General features: G+C 49.0%; 2 protein-coding genes across 4 annotated transcripts in view; one reads left to right on the top strand and one right to left on the bottom strand.

Annotated features, from left to right (window-relative positions):
* The window catches only part of LOC119174053 (uncharacterized), a 461,603-nt gene that overhangs the window by 434,304 nt on the left and 12,527 nt on the right, over positions 1-14,772 (bottom strand). The window lies entirely within an intron of this gene.
* LOC142817616 (uncharacterized) overlaps positions 1-14,772 on the top strand; it is a 40,369-nt gene that overhangs the window by 24,732 nt on the left and 865 nt on the right. The window contains exon 3 of the mRNA XM_075894671.1: positions 13,740-13,849. Coding sequence (XP_075750786.1) covers positions 13,740-13,849 — 110 coding nt within the window. The remainder of the gene's footprint in view (positions 1-13,739; positions 13,850-14,772) is intronic.

The following is a 14,772-nucleotide window of genomic DNA, read 5'->3' on the forward strand; positions in this document are numbered from 1 at the left end:
CATATAAATATGGACGGAATTTTGAGACCGCCCAGACAAGAGCAAGGCATTCTCGCTCTGTGATCGAATAGTTACGCTCTGCAGGTGTAAGGAGGCGGCTAGCATACGCGATAACGCGGTCGTGTCCCTGTTGGCATTGGGCGAGAACGGCTCCGATACCGTGACCACTGGCATCAGTTCGGACCTCAGTTCGGGCAGATGGGTCAAAGTGGGCGAGGATAGGGGGCGTCGTCAAAAGTGTTATGAGGTGAGAGAAGGCGGCAGCTTGAGTGGACCCCCACGAAAATGGAACGCCTTTCTTCAAAAGATCGGTAAGTGGTTGGGCGATTGCCGCAAAATCTTTCACGAACCGCCTAAAGTAGGAGCAAAGTCCCACAAAGCTCCGGACATCTTTGGCGGATTGGGGTACTGGGAAATTCGTGACGGCACGAATTTTCTCAGGGTCCGGTCTCACACCAGAAGCATCGACAAGGTGGCCCAGCACGGTAATCTGTCGGCGGCCGAAGTGACACTTCGAGGAGTTCAACTGGAGGCCAGCTTTGCGGAAGACGTCGAGAATGGCCGACAGACGCTCAAGGTGGGTCTCAAACGTAGGTGCAAATACGAGGACGTCGTCTAGGTAACACAGGCATGTTGACCATTTGAACCCGTGTAGCAGAGAGTCCATCATACGTTCGAACGTGGCGGGGGCATTGCATAGGCCGAAGGGCATAACCTTGAATTGGTATAGGCCATCTGGAGTGATGAAGGCGGTCTTTTCTTGGTCTTTCTCGTCTACGGCAATCTGCCAATAACCAGAACGAAGGTCGATGGATGAAAAGTAGCGTGCGCCGTGGAGACAATCGAGGGCGTCATCAATACGTGGTAAAGGATACACGTCCTTTTTGGTGATTCGATTTAGATGCCGGTAATCGATGCAAAAACGCCATGTGTTGTCCTTCTTTTTAACCAGGACGACGGGTGACGCCCATGGGCTTGATGAGGGCTCAATAATGCCTTTAGTTAACATCTTATTCACTTCAGCTTGAATAATCTGGCGCTCCGACGCGGACACGCGATACGGTCGACGGTGAATGGGAGCAGCATCACCGGTGTTGATGCGGTGCTTTACAAGAGAAGTTTGGCCGAGTGGGCGGTCGTCAAGGTCGAAGATGTCACGGTAGGAAGCTAGAAGGCGTGCGAGAGCGGCTGATTGCGCTGGGGGAAGGTCAGGGTCGATCATGGGACGTATTGACATGTCGAGGCATGTGGCATCGAGTGGGCGACAAGGAAAATTGGGGCATGCGTCGGCTGCGAAAGTGGTGACGTGATCATCGGCTAAGGACCGCAACGTGGCAATTAGGATGCCTTCAGGGAGGACTTGCTTTGTGAAGCCGAAATTTATGACGGGTAGACGGGTCCGGTTGGAGGCTACAGTTACGATGCAGTGAGGGACGGTGACGTCACGTGCCAGTAGGACATCAGGAATCGGCGTGACGATGTAATTCCCATCCAATACGGGTGAGGTCGTGGCGAATTCGGTGAATGTGAGGGCTTTAGGCGGTAAGCGGAGGAAGTCTGTGGCAGAAAGGCCGTGTTGAGGTTCAGGGTGAATATCCGGCTGAAGAGGAAGGTCTAAGCAAAGAGTACCAGCGGAACAGTCGATCAGAGCAGAATGGGTCGACAGGAAGTCCATCCCTAAGATGAGGTCATGAGGACAGTTCTGGAGCACCGTGAATAGAACAGGGATGTAACGGTCGGCGATGCGTATGCGAGCCGTACACATGCCAATGACAGGAACAGTGCCGCCATCGGCCACACGTACAGCTTCGGTAGCAGGGGGCGTGAGTACTTTTCTTAAGCGGCGACAAAGATGAACGCTGATTATGGATACATGAGCGCCAGTATCGACTAGTGCCGACAGAGAAATACCGTCCACGTGTACATCGACAAGATTTTTGTTCGTATGAAGCGTCAATGGAGGGTTTGGTTCAGACAGGGATGATGCAGCACTACCTCCAGGGGCTGCACTGTCTAGTTTTCCGTCGGGTACGATGAAAAGTTAGGCGGCGAGTGATGGCGGCGTGGCTGGGGCGACGGGGAACGACGGCGTTGAGGGGACGGAGAACGAGCAGGAAGGCGGCTGTTAGACGTGTCGAAAGCAGGGGCGGTACGGCTGGACGAATACCGGCGAAGATCTTCATATGGGCTATAAGGTGCGAAAAACTGGCTCCTATGTGGCGGCGTCCAGGAGGCACGGCAGTAGCGGGAGACATGTCCAACGCGGTGGCACCGGAAGCAGATCGGTTTGTCGTCAGGAGTTCGCCATTCCGCCGGGTTGCGAGATCGTGGAGCAACAAATGGGTCACGTCGAGGTGCATTAATGGGAATTGGTCTGGAGGAGGGGCAAGAGATGGGGCAAGCATCAGGGAACCCGCGGTTGGCGAATTCTTGTCGTACGACCGCCTGAATAACGGAGATCGCGGGGGTTGTCGGTATCGTATGTTCGAAAGAAGTGGGCTGAAGCGGCGCTGGACTTGCTGCTTCAAGTTCCCGTCGAACGATACGCGTTACACTCTGCTCAAAGGGCGGTGTGACGGTAGAATCGGAGCAGGTGGACGTAGCCGCCGTGTTTGGCAACCGAGAAAAAGGAGGGCGCACCCGACGGCTTTTTGCTGTTTCGAAACGGCGGCATTCTTGAATTACACGGTCGATGGTCGAGACGTTAGTGTACACCAGCAAATTGAAGGCGTCGTCCGCGATCCCCTTCAAAACGTGTCCAACCTTTTCAGCCTCAGACATCGCCTCGTCCACTTTTCGGCAAAGAGCGAGAACTTCTTGGATGTATGACACATACGATTCAGTTGGCGACTGGACACGGGTAGCCAGCTCCTGTCGTGCAGCTGCGTGGCGACCGGTCGGGTCCCCAAAGATGTCACGTAGCTTCTCCTTGAACGTGTCCCAGCTGGTGAGTTCGGACTCATTTGTCTCGTACCAGACACGCGGGGTTCCGTCCAAGTAGAAGAGAACATTAGCGAGCATCATGGTAGGGTCCCAACGGTGAGTTTGACTGACCCGTTCATAAAGGCGAAGCCATTTGTCGACGTCGAGGCCAGGTTGCGCAGAAAATGTCCCGGGATCACGTGGTGTTTGGACGGCGACAAAGGTTGTCGGAGAAGCCGCAGATGATGAAGCGGACGCGTTGTCACTGGAAGCCATGGCGGGAAGCTGGAGGATGCGGCCACTGCGGAGCTGCGTGGTGAGGACGGGGATCGTTCCACCTCCACCAAATATGTTACGTGAGTAACGAGACAAAGTATTGCGAATATATTCGAAAAATATATTTGCAAGAGCGGTTGCAGCACTGGCCAGTCTGGCTCCGAGCTCGAGCAGCCAGCGAGCCTCATCTTCTTCGTCGGGCGCACACGCGCATTCGCACTATGGTTTGTGGCAGCCTACAGGTAGCAATATATATATATATATATATATATGTGTGTGTGTGTGTGTGTGTATATATATATATATACAAAAGTAGGTGCCCTTTCACATAACAACAGTTTATGAAGCCGACGTTTCTGCGGTACCCCCTTCTTTTTCAAAGCATACTAATATTTACACAATTTCGTGTCTTCTTGTAGCTTCTCGAAACAGAAGGAAAGGAGGAAAGAGGACAGAAAAAAATAAAAAATACTAGCAACAAAAAAAAGAAAAAAAGGAGGAAGAAACGTTAGAAAGAAGCCAGGGAGACACGGTGGGATTAGGAAGGAACAGGAACGCAACAGAGTAAGGCGAAAGTAAACGAGCAATGCCATCTTTGTCAACAATACCTCCCACGCACCCAACCTTCCCCCAAGTGAACAATGTGAGCACCGTTTTAAAAGCGAAGCATTTCTTAGCGAACATCGGCGACTTTGGGCGTATCTATCTATCTATCTATCTATCTATCTATCTATCTATCTATCTATCTAGCTGCTTACGTTCGGGTGCTCTCGTGGTCACCCCATTTACTTGGCATGAACCAAAATCAGCAAAATTGGCGTGAGAGGGTAGATGGTTTGAAAAATACGACGCGCTTTTCAAGACATGATTAATGTCACAATCCCGTCACGTACGGCGTCAAACACCGCCAGACAGTGGCACACACCCACGGGCGGGTATGTGCCGCTGGTAGGCTGGTATGTGCCACTGGTGATTGGCACTTGTTATCTTTCCGGGAATGACTAGAACACACATTGGCAATTTTAACGCATTATTGTCAAGAAATACCGGACGTTGATAGCGTCGGCCCGACGAGTCTCAGCTGGAATCGAACTCAAGCATTCTGGGTGCCAATAAAGCATTTTACCAAAGAGCTACGCCAGGTCTCCGAACTACTTTCCAAATAGATGCTAATCTTCGTGAAACGTCTTTAGTGGTTGTAGTGCTGCTTACCAAATTTTATAAACATTACATATGTATTTTAATACTGCTGCCACGTCGAGTTATCGTCAGATGTGGTTAGTTGCCATGAGCTGAAATTGATTTATGTAGCGGTGCCCAGGACCAGCATCTTCGCGAGCATCAGCGCTTCATATCAGAATCTGGTGTTGCTAATACGCATTTTCCATTGGGCATCGTGGTGCAAGTGCAAAGAGCTGGTTATATATACATCTGCATTCTTCAACATATGTCTGCGCGTGCGACGTTTGTTCATTATTTTGGCGTCATTTCATGACGTGTCGCTCAATAAAAAATTGCAATACGGTCACCTTTCCTTCTCATGCTTCGCATAACGTGGATTTCTAGGTAGGTGGGATCTGCCGAATTTTTTTTATATTTCACCTTGTGGTGCAACCCGCAGGCAGCTAGCCCTCCTTTGAAGTTGACCATAAATCGGTGGGGAAACCTTAAGCACTTCAAGTGCATGTTGGTGGCGTCGAAAGATATGAAAGAGCCAGTAATTGTGGCACTGCCATCAATATTCATTATATGCATTGCTCCTGTCAGTGAAAGAAAAAAACAGAGCGAAAAAAGAAAAACAGAAAAAGAAGGTGGGGACTGTACGACATCCGTGACCACTTATGTGTGCGTTCCGGCTGTTTTTGAAGCGGCAAGCCACTTCTGCATTGTCAGATGCATGCACTAAATGCTTTGTTAGGGGTTAACAATGTTGTAATGGGAGGCTTGGGGCAAAGTACTGACTAGAGAGAAGCGTTTGTGTCTTTTAGTGATCCTAACACTGACAGATTACCTGGGTGGTCATTTATTCCGTTTTTATCGTGTTGAGTTTGTAGGTAAAGTAAGGTTACTGTTGTTCCCACTTTCTCATTGTTCGAAACTTGATTTCCAATAGTGTAACCTGATGTCATCAAAGCTGTGGTCTTTTAAGGTACTAAGTTTTGAATGTAGAAGGCCTGGCAGGGAACGTACATGTGCCCGATGGTTGTTGAATTTAATTCTAAAGGGAATCTCTGTCTGGCCCACGTATTCCATGTTACACATCCCACGTCCCAGATTGTATATGACGTTATCTGAGTCAACGTCCAGCGCACCTATTATCCTGTGCTTAAACTTTGAGTGGGTGCAGTGGCGTTGGGGGTATATTGGGTGAGATGACGAAGATCAGGCCCGTGATGGAAGCAGGATTTCCATTTAGGAAACTTGAAAAAGTTCTTTATCTATACTTAGAGAAAACCTTTACAGGTCCTCGTTCATCCGGTGCCCGACATCTTGACTTCTTTGGGCCCTGTTACGTTTGGTCGGGCGATTCGTCGGGGCAGACACCATTGTGCATAAGCCGATCTACTGGGGAGGCTCTCAGCCCCTTCGGCGCCCAGTCTGCCAGATGCTGTTGAAGATTTCGGCAATTTCCCAGACCATGCGGCAAGCAACAGCGAGTTCCTGACTTTCAAATGCGGACTCTTTGTCGTCCCTTCGAGCAGCAGCGGTGCCTGATGACCTCGGCGACTCATCTGGCGAAGGGGAAGCTGTTGTGACCTGCGCCAGAGCTGACGGGGTAGCGGCGCTTCTTTTAATCGTGAATCAAGTAGCCGACCAGCCGGCTGCCTATGCCCGCCAGGCATTGTCCCTGCTAGCCGGAGGATGAGACGTCGTGTCGCAACGACGCCATCAAACGTTCTAGAGAGAACTACAAAGACAGCATCTTCCTTGGAAGAGACCGTGGCGGCCACCGCAAATCGCCCCGCTAATTGAGCGAACAGATTGGCGGACACTTTGATGTATGCTGTCATGATCTTGAGACTTCTCGACTAGCGGCACACACACGACGAAGAAGAGCCCTGCTGGCACCACCTTGCAGTGCAGTGATCACGACTCAACATTGGACGTGCACCTGGGCCGTGCATGCTCGTCCCCCTCACCTGTTGTGTGTGTGTGATTGGTGTTCCACTCGGAGAGGAGGAGCCCGACAGGGCTCAAAACGACGCCGCAGAGTGCTGGACGTCGCTCTGAAGCATGTAACGGTTCAACCACCACGCTCGTGGTTTGTGAAACCCCTAACCTTTCTTTGCTGTAAATATGTGTAAATAGTGCCTAAACCTGTTTGTTTTTCGTATCCTCTTCTTGTCAGCGTTCGTTTCCTCGACCCGGTTACACCACGCTACCACAAGAGACCGGGTAGTCCCCCATTCGCAACAACTGGTGGTAGCTGTGGGACATCATCAACTAACTTCCTCTTTCAACCGCAACAACTGGTTGGCAGTGGTGAGATAGACTTCACGACATGGTGCTGTGCTGTGGTGAGTGCTTGGCCTTTGCTTTGACTCTCCAGGCTTCGTTGTGTGAGTTTATTTGAAGCTGGATTGTGTGTGAATTAGGGAGATTACCTTTTGTGAGTTTTGAGTTTTAGGGATCAACTAATTATGTCTGAAATGCAGGACCAAAGTACAGCAGCATTCATGGCGTGGAAGGCAATGCTAAGAGATGAACTTTTCGCTGTGAGTAAGCATCTGAGCATTGAAGTAGAGGAAGGAATGGGCAGGACAGCAATTTTGAGGCTAATCTCGCAAAAAGCCTGTGAGGAGGAGTCTAAAAACGCGGTTGAGATTTCAGAAAAACAGGAAATGAAGGAGCAAGAAAGAGAACGGAAAAGAGAAGAAAAGAAAAAAAGGGATAGAAAAGAAAGAGAAGAAAAGGAAAGAAGAGGTAGAAGAGAACAAGTAGAAAAAGAAAGATTGGAACGACAAAAAAAAGAGACCAGTGGGAGGAAAGCCTGAAAGTAAAACAGGAAGAGACAAGGAGATCAATACAGTGCCTTAGATGGTCTCAAGTAAACTCGAGGGTCCATGCATTCGAAGAGGGTGAGGATATAGAGAGTTACCTAACCTCTTACGAGATTGTTTGCACAGACCTAGGTCTCGACGAAGACTATTGGTCTATCGCCTTATTGAGTGTTCTTCCCTGCGACTTATAGGGTAGAATAAGGTACCTTTCCAAAGAGGAGTTCAATAATTACAATGTAGGTAAGGCAGCTTTACAGTGGTGCTTCGGCATCAGAATTGACAGAAAGCAAAACTGAGTACAAGCTCACGAACGCTCCGTTGAAGAACGCGCGATGGTGTGATGGTATTAAAACCAAGCCTACAAGAGGTCCGCGTGTCTCTTGTAGCACCAAGATGAATAGTGAGAAAAAATGGGAGATAGAAAAACAGGTGTGAGGTGAAGAGCGTGAGGCTCAGCCTAGAGATTGAGCTGTTGGAAAAATAAGTCGAGGCAATGCGGCGGAAGATTCAGCCATTCGCCAGTGTAGCGCACGAGAAGTGCGATGATCAAATAAGTGAGGTGCAGCCCAGAGCTTTAGAGAAGGCTAGCACGTTCAATGACAGCAGCAGGTTCGACGATGAACCAAATCTGAGTGGTGCGAAAGAAGCTGCGTTGAGTAGAGAGGCCGACAAAGGCCAGAGCGAGTGCGACGAGGTGCTGTGCCAGTTAAGTGGTGGCGAAACAGCTAGGATGGCTGTAGAAAAGCTGGTACAGACCTCAACTGTGTTTGTCGTGACGGTGGATCTTGCATACAATGTGAAAGTAGCCAAGGACACAGAAAGCTCAGGAGAAGCAGCGAAAGTAGAGCATAGTATCAGTGCAGTTGCAGACAGCTCTCAGGAATGCGAGCAACACTTTTTGAAGGAAAGAAGCTGCATTGTTCCTAAGTGTGTAAACCAGTCCGCCGGTCTAGAGGGTGAGAATAAAGATGATTTGGTCGAAAATCATTTAGACCGCGCGACTGAGACAGCTGACAAAAGCTGTGAGGGGGTTCACGAGTGTGAGATGCGATCGGGAGGCTCGGAAACCAGACGCAAAAAACCGGCGCAGACGCAAGAGACGTCGGAGAGCCGTGAGCGAGACAAAAGTCGCTACGCGTGTGGGGGAAAGTTCGAAACATTCGAACGTAAGAGGCAAAACGAGGCGTTTCGCATCGGCGTCCAAGCTGCTCTGCATACGTGCGAGCCGCCACACGAAAAGAAAAAGAAAAGCGGCTCCTTCACGAATGCATTCCCGTGTAGGTCGTCGGTACTTCAGTTCTATCAACTGCACGTTTGAGGGCCCGCACGAGTGCAGGTTCCGTACAGGTGAACGGGCCCGACAAGGCAACACAGCCGAGAAATCAAAGTGCCGAAATAGTAGGGCAGGTGGTGCAGAAGCACCCTTGAGCTGTAAAGCCACCGATGACCCAACGCGAGGCCAATTTCCTAGTTGTGAGAAAACGGTTGGTCGCAAGCGTTGCCGCAAAAGATTGAAGCGTATGCGCGCGACTAAGGCAAGGCAAGAAAAGGATACCAATGAGCCGGGCGATAGAAAGAAGCGTAGAAAGAAGGGCCCGTTCAACGAAAGGTCCTTTGTGGCCTACAGTAAGGCACAGACAGCGAAACGGTACGCCATGGCGCAAGTCCTCACGACGGTATGCGCGGTGGAGATTTAGAGCTTTTCATGGACAAGAGGGTTGACGTGGTGCTAGAAGAAAGGCCACAATAGCTAAACACCGCGCGGGAGCTAGACCAAAAAGGACACCGTCACTCTTTCCTTTGCATTGCTCGGGTTCCTTTCACCAGATTGACAAAAGCCCGCAGAAATCGCGAATGAGGCGTGACTGCGCTGTTCGGCTTGTAGGACGTGCACGTTATAGTGCCGGGCGTTCTGAAAATCCACCAAGACCTCGACCGTGACGGGTGTAATTGATGTGACGGACAGCTGTAAGCTTGAGAAGGTGACACAGAAATTTACGGGGAAGCATGTTTGCTTATTTTTTGGTTTTGATGCAATATTCCTTTGTCATCTTCATGGCAAGTTTGTTTAAATACAGTTTTTTTCCCTTATCGATTTCCTAAAAGCACTGCAAGTGTTTTTAGTTTAGTTGTTATGCGGAAGCAGTGGTCCACATCAGTCTGCGGACTGCGTGAAATCAGTTTTCTTCGAAATAAAAGCATGTAGGTCAGGGATGAAGATTTGGTACGCCCGCTAAATTTGAAAGAGTGGCGGCTATAGGTTATAACGATATGACCTATGGTTATGTGTGTGTTGGTATTCTAGCGCTCTTTGGATGATAGGATGATGTCGTGCTAGGGCGCACAGCAAAATCCTGTGCGTTCTTTCAGAACATGGACATGAAGCTACATTCAATAAATGAGCGTGTAGTATGAGAGGTTCATTCTCTTCATTTCGTTGTTTAAGTGATTGCTTATAAGGATCATATGATCACTTGAGCTGAGAGCGTTGCGTTCACCAAATTTTGAGGCTAGAGATACATTTCTAGGATTTATAAGACGCAGTTTTATTTGTTGTGAGTATTTCATTAGCGTCCGGGTGTTCTACGTGTAGGTACTCTCGACTATACGCCTTGAAAGTATGTCATGAGAGAAATGAAGAAATGTGCACAGATACCTTGTGTATAGGGTCTAGCAGCACTCGTGTAAAAACCATGTAGTTGGTTGTGTTTCATTGAATTAGTGATAAGTCAGCAAATGTAGTTACAACATAGTAGTGCGGATGGCAGGGAAAAGCTAGTTTTGAAGAATGGGATTACGGTTATATGGGGCCAGGTTGTATTTGCCTTTGTGTGCTTTTCTCACACAGCAATTTGTTCCATCTTTGGTAAGCATCTCCACGTCAATGATTGTTGAAACTTTGGCGGCACCAAATTGTCGCAAATTTTTAGCGTACAGGTTTTTCTTTTGTTTGTGTTTCTTGAGAATCCCGGAGGGTTATAAGCGGGTCCAGTTTGCTTCACTGCAGCATGTTGTTGGGTTGCGTGGTTAGCCTTGCTGTTGTCGATCATTGTGAGCTGGTTTGGAAGTTGGTTACGAGTTCACAGCTGGAGGGTCAAACCCAGGTCATCGTTCTCGTCACCAGCCATTCTCTTCGTGCCCAGCGGTTGGGAGCGCTGGCCAGCCGAGATTTTCCGGGCTACGGAGGAGCTGTTACGTTTGGCCCGGCGATTCGTCTGGGCAGACACCATTGTGCATAAGCCGATCTACTGGGGAGGCTCTTAGCCCCTTCGGCGCCGAGACTGCCAGACGCTGTCGAAGATTTCGGCAATTACCCAGACCAAGCGGCAAGCAACGGCGAGTTCCTGACTTTCAAATGCGGACCCTTTCGTCGTCCCTTCGAGCATCAGCGGTGCCTGACGATTTTTGCAACTCATCTGTCGAGGGAAAAGCTGTTGTGACCGGCGCCAGAGCTGACGGGGGAGCGGCGCTCCTTTTAATCCTCAATCAAGTAGCCGACCGGCCAGCTGCCTATGCCCGCCAGGCATTGTTCTTACTAGCCGGAGGATGAGACGTCGTGTCGCCACGTTGCCATAAACCGTTTGAGAGAGAACAACAAAGACAGCACCTTCCTTGGAAGAGACCGTAGCGGCCCCCGCAAATCGCCCCGCTAATTGAGCGAACAGATCGGCGGACCCTTTGATGTAAGCTGTCATGATCTTGGGACCTCTCGACTAGCGGCACACGCACGACGAGGAAGACCCCTGCTGGCGCTACCTTGCAGTGCAGTGTTCACGACTCAATATTGGACGTGCACATGGGCCGTGCAAGATCGTCCCCCTCACCTGTTGTGTGTGTGTGATTGGTGTACCACTCGGAGAGGAGGATCCCGACAGGGCTTAAAACGACACTGCAGAGTACTGGACGTCGCTCTGAACCATGTAACGGTTCAACCACCACGCTCGTGGTTTGTGAAATTCCTAACCTTTCTTTGCTTAAATATGAGTTAATAGTGCCATGAACCTGTTTGTTTTTGGTGTCCTCTTCTTGTCAGTGTTCGTTTCCTCGACGCAGTTACACCACGCTACCACAAGAGACCGGGTAGTCCTCCATTCGCAACAGCCCCTCTCGTTTCTTGTCCCCCTTCGTACTTTTTACCACCATTTTCACCGCCTTTCTCCCTCTCGCTCGGTATCTCGGTCAATTTCTCTAAACGCAGGGGCGGCTCGCAGTAAGAGGAGGAATCAAGGGGTTGTAACCGTCAACATACGGTCCGACTCACCCTCAGCTCAAACGCACGATTGCTAAGCTCTGTTAGTTTGACTTTTCCGCTTCTCGAAACAGCCGCCACATTCCGCGGGGCGTAGTTGTGGTGCTAGCACGCCAATTTTGCGACACCATGGTCAGCGTCTTGTCACCGTCGCCGTATTGGCGGATTCGAGTTGTGGCGACAGCACGCCAACCTCGAACACGTCACTGGCAGCGCGACTCAACAGACTACTCTGAGCCGGAAGACTCTCTCGAGGGTGGCCAACCCGAAGCGTCGAGACGATAGGTGAAAACACGTGGCCTCTTTGGGCCTCGGCACTCGCGTCACCAGTGACCCTGTCCCTGGGATACGCAACGCAAGCACAGACACTATATTTGGCGTGCAGCAGCGACACGTCCACCGGACGCTATACCTCTTATGGTTTTACCATCAATTTTTGTGGTGGTCAGCTGTTGAAAATAAATGTTTAAGTGCCGTGACCTCACCGCAATACGAACACGTTAGTAATAAAAAACAGCAACTAGAAGATCAGTGCTTGACTTCTAAAATCCGCGACTCAGTTCATCGGCACTCTTATTCTGGTTCAACTTTTCACATTTGACCAAGAAGTTATATTCCATCAGTATGAGGCTCCATCTCAACAGCCTCCCATTTTTATTGGACATTTGCTTCAGCCATGCAAGTTGGCAGTGGTTAGTCTCGACCATGAATTTTGTGCCTTGAATATAGCATACTAGCTTTTCAATAGCCCAGACAAACAACAAACATTCTTTCTCCGAGGTACTGAAAGCTTCCACTCGTGGAGTCAGCTTCCTACTGAAATAGAGCGCAAGATGCTCTTCACCACTCTCGTTAAGTTGAGCCAGGACAACATTTACACCTCGGTTGCTAGCGTCGCATTGAAGAATGAATTCTCGGCTAAAGTCTGGCGCAACAAGCCCATGCCGGGAAGACCAAGCTCTCCTCAAGTTTTGGAAAGCCTCCACTCTCTTGGTGCTCCAAGTTACCACTTCCGATTTATGTTTTCGGAGGCTGTCCGTTAGCGTGCTCGCAAGCTCCGAATAATTTAGAATATATAGCTAGTAATAGCCTATCATTCATAGAAATTTTCACACCTCTCTTTTGTTTACGGGTGTTGGGAAGTTGACTATCGCTGCTACTTTGGCTTTCATTGGATCACGTTTTCCGTGTCCCATTTTGTGTTCGAAATAAGTGACACGGGCTTCGCTGAACTGACATTTCTCGGCTTTAATAGTCAGGCCCGCCTCTTTGATCTTTTCAAGCACTGCTCGAGTATGCTGCAAATGCGACTCCTAATATTAAGAAAATACAGCGTCGTCATCTAGATGTGGCACCGCAAATTCTTCTAGTCCTTCTAGCACCCAATTCATTAACTTTGAAAGACAGAAGGGTGCGTTTTTCAAACCAAAGGTCATGGTGACGGACCGAAAAACGCCGAAGGTTGTTACAAAAGCTGCATACCAACTTGCTCGTTTTGTTAAGGGCACCTGCTGATATCCCCTCACTAAATCAAGGGTTGAAATGAAGATAGCCTGGCTTACAAGTTCCAACCTTTTCCTTATGTTAGGCAAGAGGTACACCTGGCCTTTTTTTCTCGCGTTTAACCTGCAATAATCAACACATGGCAGTGGTTCCTTCTCCGGCACCACAACTAACATCAAAGGAGAGCAATAGTCTCTATACGCTTCTTTTATCAGCTCGATATCTTGTTGTACCAATTGAGCCCTTCAGAGTCTTGCCCCTAAACAATCCCGATATTCCAGAATAAGGTTATTCAAATAGTCGTCTTAATTTGTACCCAACGCGTCTTTGTTAACTACGCACGCGATTGTGTTTTCAATACTAGAGCCCGTGTTCACATGAAAACAAGGTACCTCTAGAGAAAACTCTTCTGAAATATTGATGATGATACTAACAATTGCTGCTCGCTCCAAAATTGGCTTCATTAGGTTTACATTGTAGACCCTGTCCTCACGTTTTCTTCCGGATAATCCCACGGTGTAGTGTACTTCTGACGAAAGGCGACTAATAACCTCGGCAGGTTCATTCCAGTGGACTTCCAGTTTATTCTGGCGATTCGACCTCAAAACCATCACTTTGTCGCCAGTGTTGAATGATCGCATACGAGCATTTCTATCATAGTAGAGCTTTGAAGTGTCTTGCTTTACCTCTAGGTTGTCTTTCACAATCTCGTGACACTTGAGCAACCTTTGCATTAGGTTCAACACATACTCGATCACACTTATAGGTCTACGATCTTTCATCCACAGTTCGTGGACTAGCCTCAGAGGGCCTCGAAGATTCCGGCCATACACCTGCTCTTCCGGTGCAAACCAGGTTCCCTCGTGCGGCACTGTGCGCAACGCAAATAGCATGCCCGGTAAGCAACAATCCCAATCGCACTTCCTTTCATGGCAAACCGTTCTGAATACCTTTTTGAGGGTAGCATGCCGTCTCTACACACTGTTGCTTTGTGGGTGGTAAACCGAGCTATGAAAAATTTTAAGGCCACACTTCTCGAGAAACGTTGTCGTGAGAGCACTCGTGAACACGGTTTCCTGGTCTGATTATATTTCGGCAGAGAAACTGAGGCACAAAAGTATAGAAAGTAAAGCATCGACTACCTATACCTAAGTTCCCTCCTTTAGAGGACCGCCTCAGGAAATTTTGTTGCAGCACACAATAGCGTGAGAATGCGTCTGTTTTCCGCACTTGTTTTCGGCAACCGCTCCACCAAATCCACAAAAACTCCGCGGAAGGGCTCAGAAATTATTGACACTTTTCCCATCGATGCCTTCCATTCGTCGTTGGACCTACTGGCTCTCTGGCAAGCGTCACAAGACTTCACGAAATTCCGCACCTCCCTGAAACACCCCGGCATATAAAATTCCTGCAACAACCTTTTCTTGGTTTTGTGTATACCCAGGTGTTCTGCCCATGAGTGATCGTGACAAAGACTGAGTAGGTCCTTGGGATATAGTGACAGTACTACCAATTGATCGTCTCATTGCCCTCGCCTCTCTCGGTATTTAGGATACAGGATGCCGTTCCTCAATTCAAGAGAAATTTTCTTGACGATATAACTTCACTGTTTTCCTTGTTCATAACCGCTATACAATGGTCATTTTTCTGAGACACCCATAACACTTCCCTGGCAATCCCAAGCATTCACTCGTGGCTGTGCGAGATCGGTGTTAACACGGACTCCTGCAAACTGTGATCTTTTCCCTTGGAATGTTTCTTTTTTTCTCAGCAGGCGGATTATTGGTCCGACCCTTTTCAGGATTTTTGTTAGGATGAATA

Source organism: Rhipicephalus microplus, chromosome 5 (genome assembly GCF_043290135.1).
Source record: "Rhipicephalus microplus isolate Deutch F79 chromosome 5, USDA_Rmic, whole genome shotgun sequence".
NCBI classification, from domain to species: Eukaryota; Metazoa; Arthropoda; class Arachnida; order Ixodida; family Ixodidae; genus Rhipicephalus; species Rhipicephalus microplus.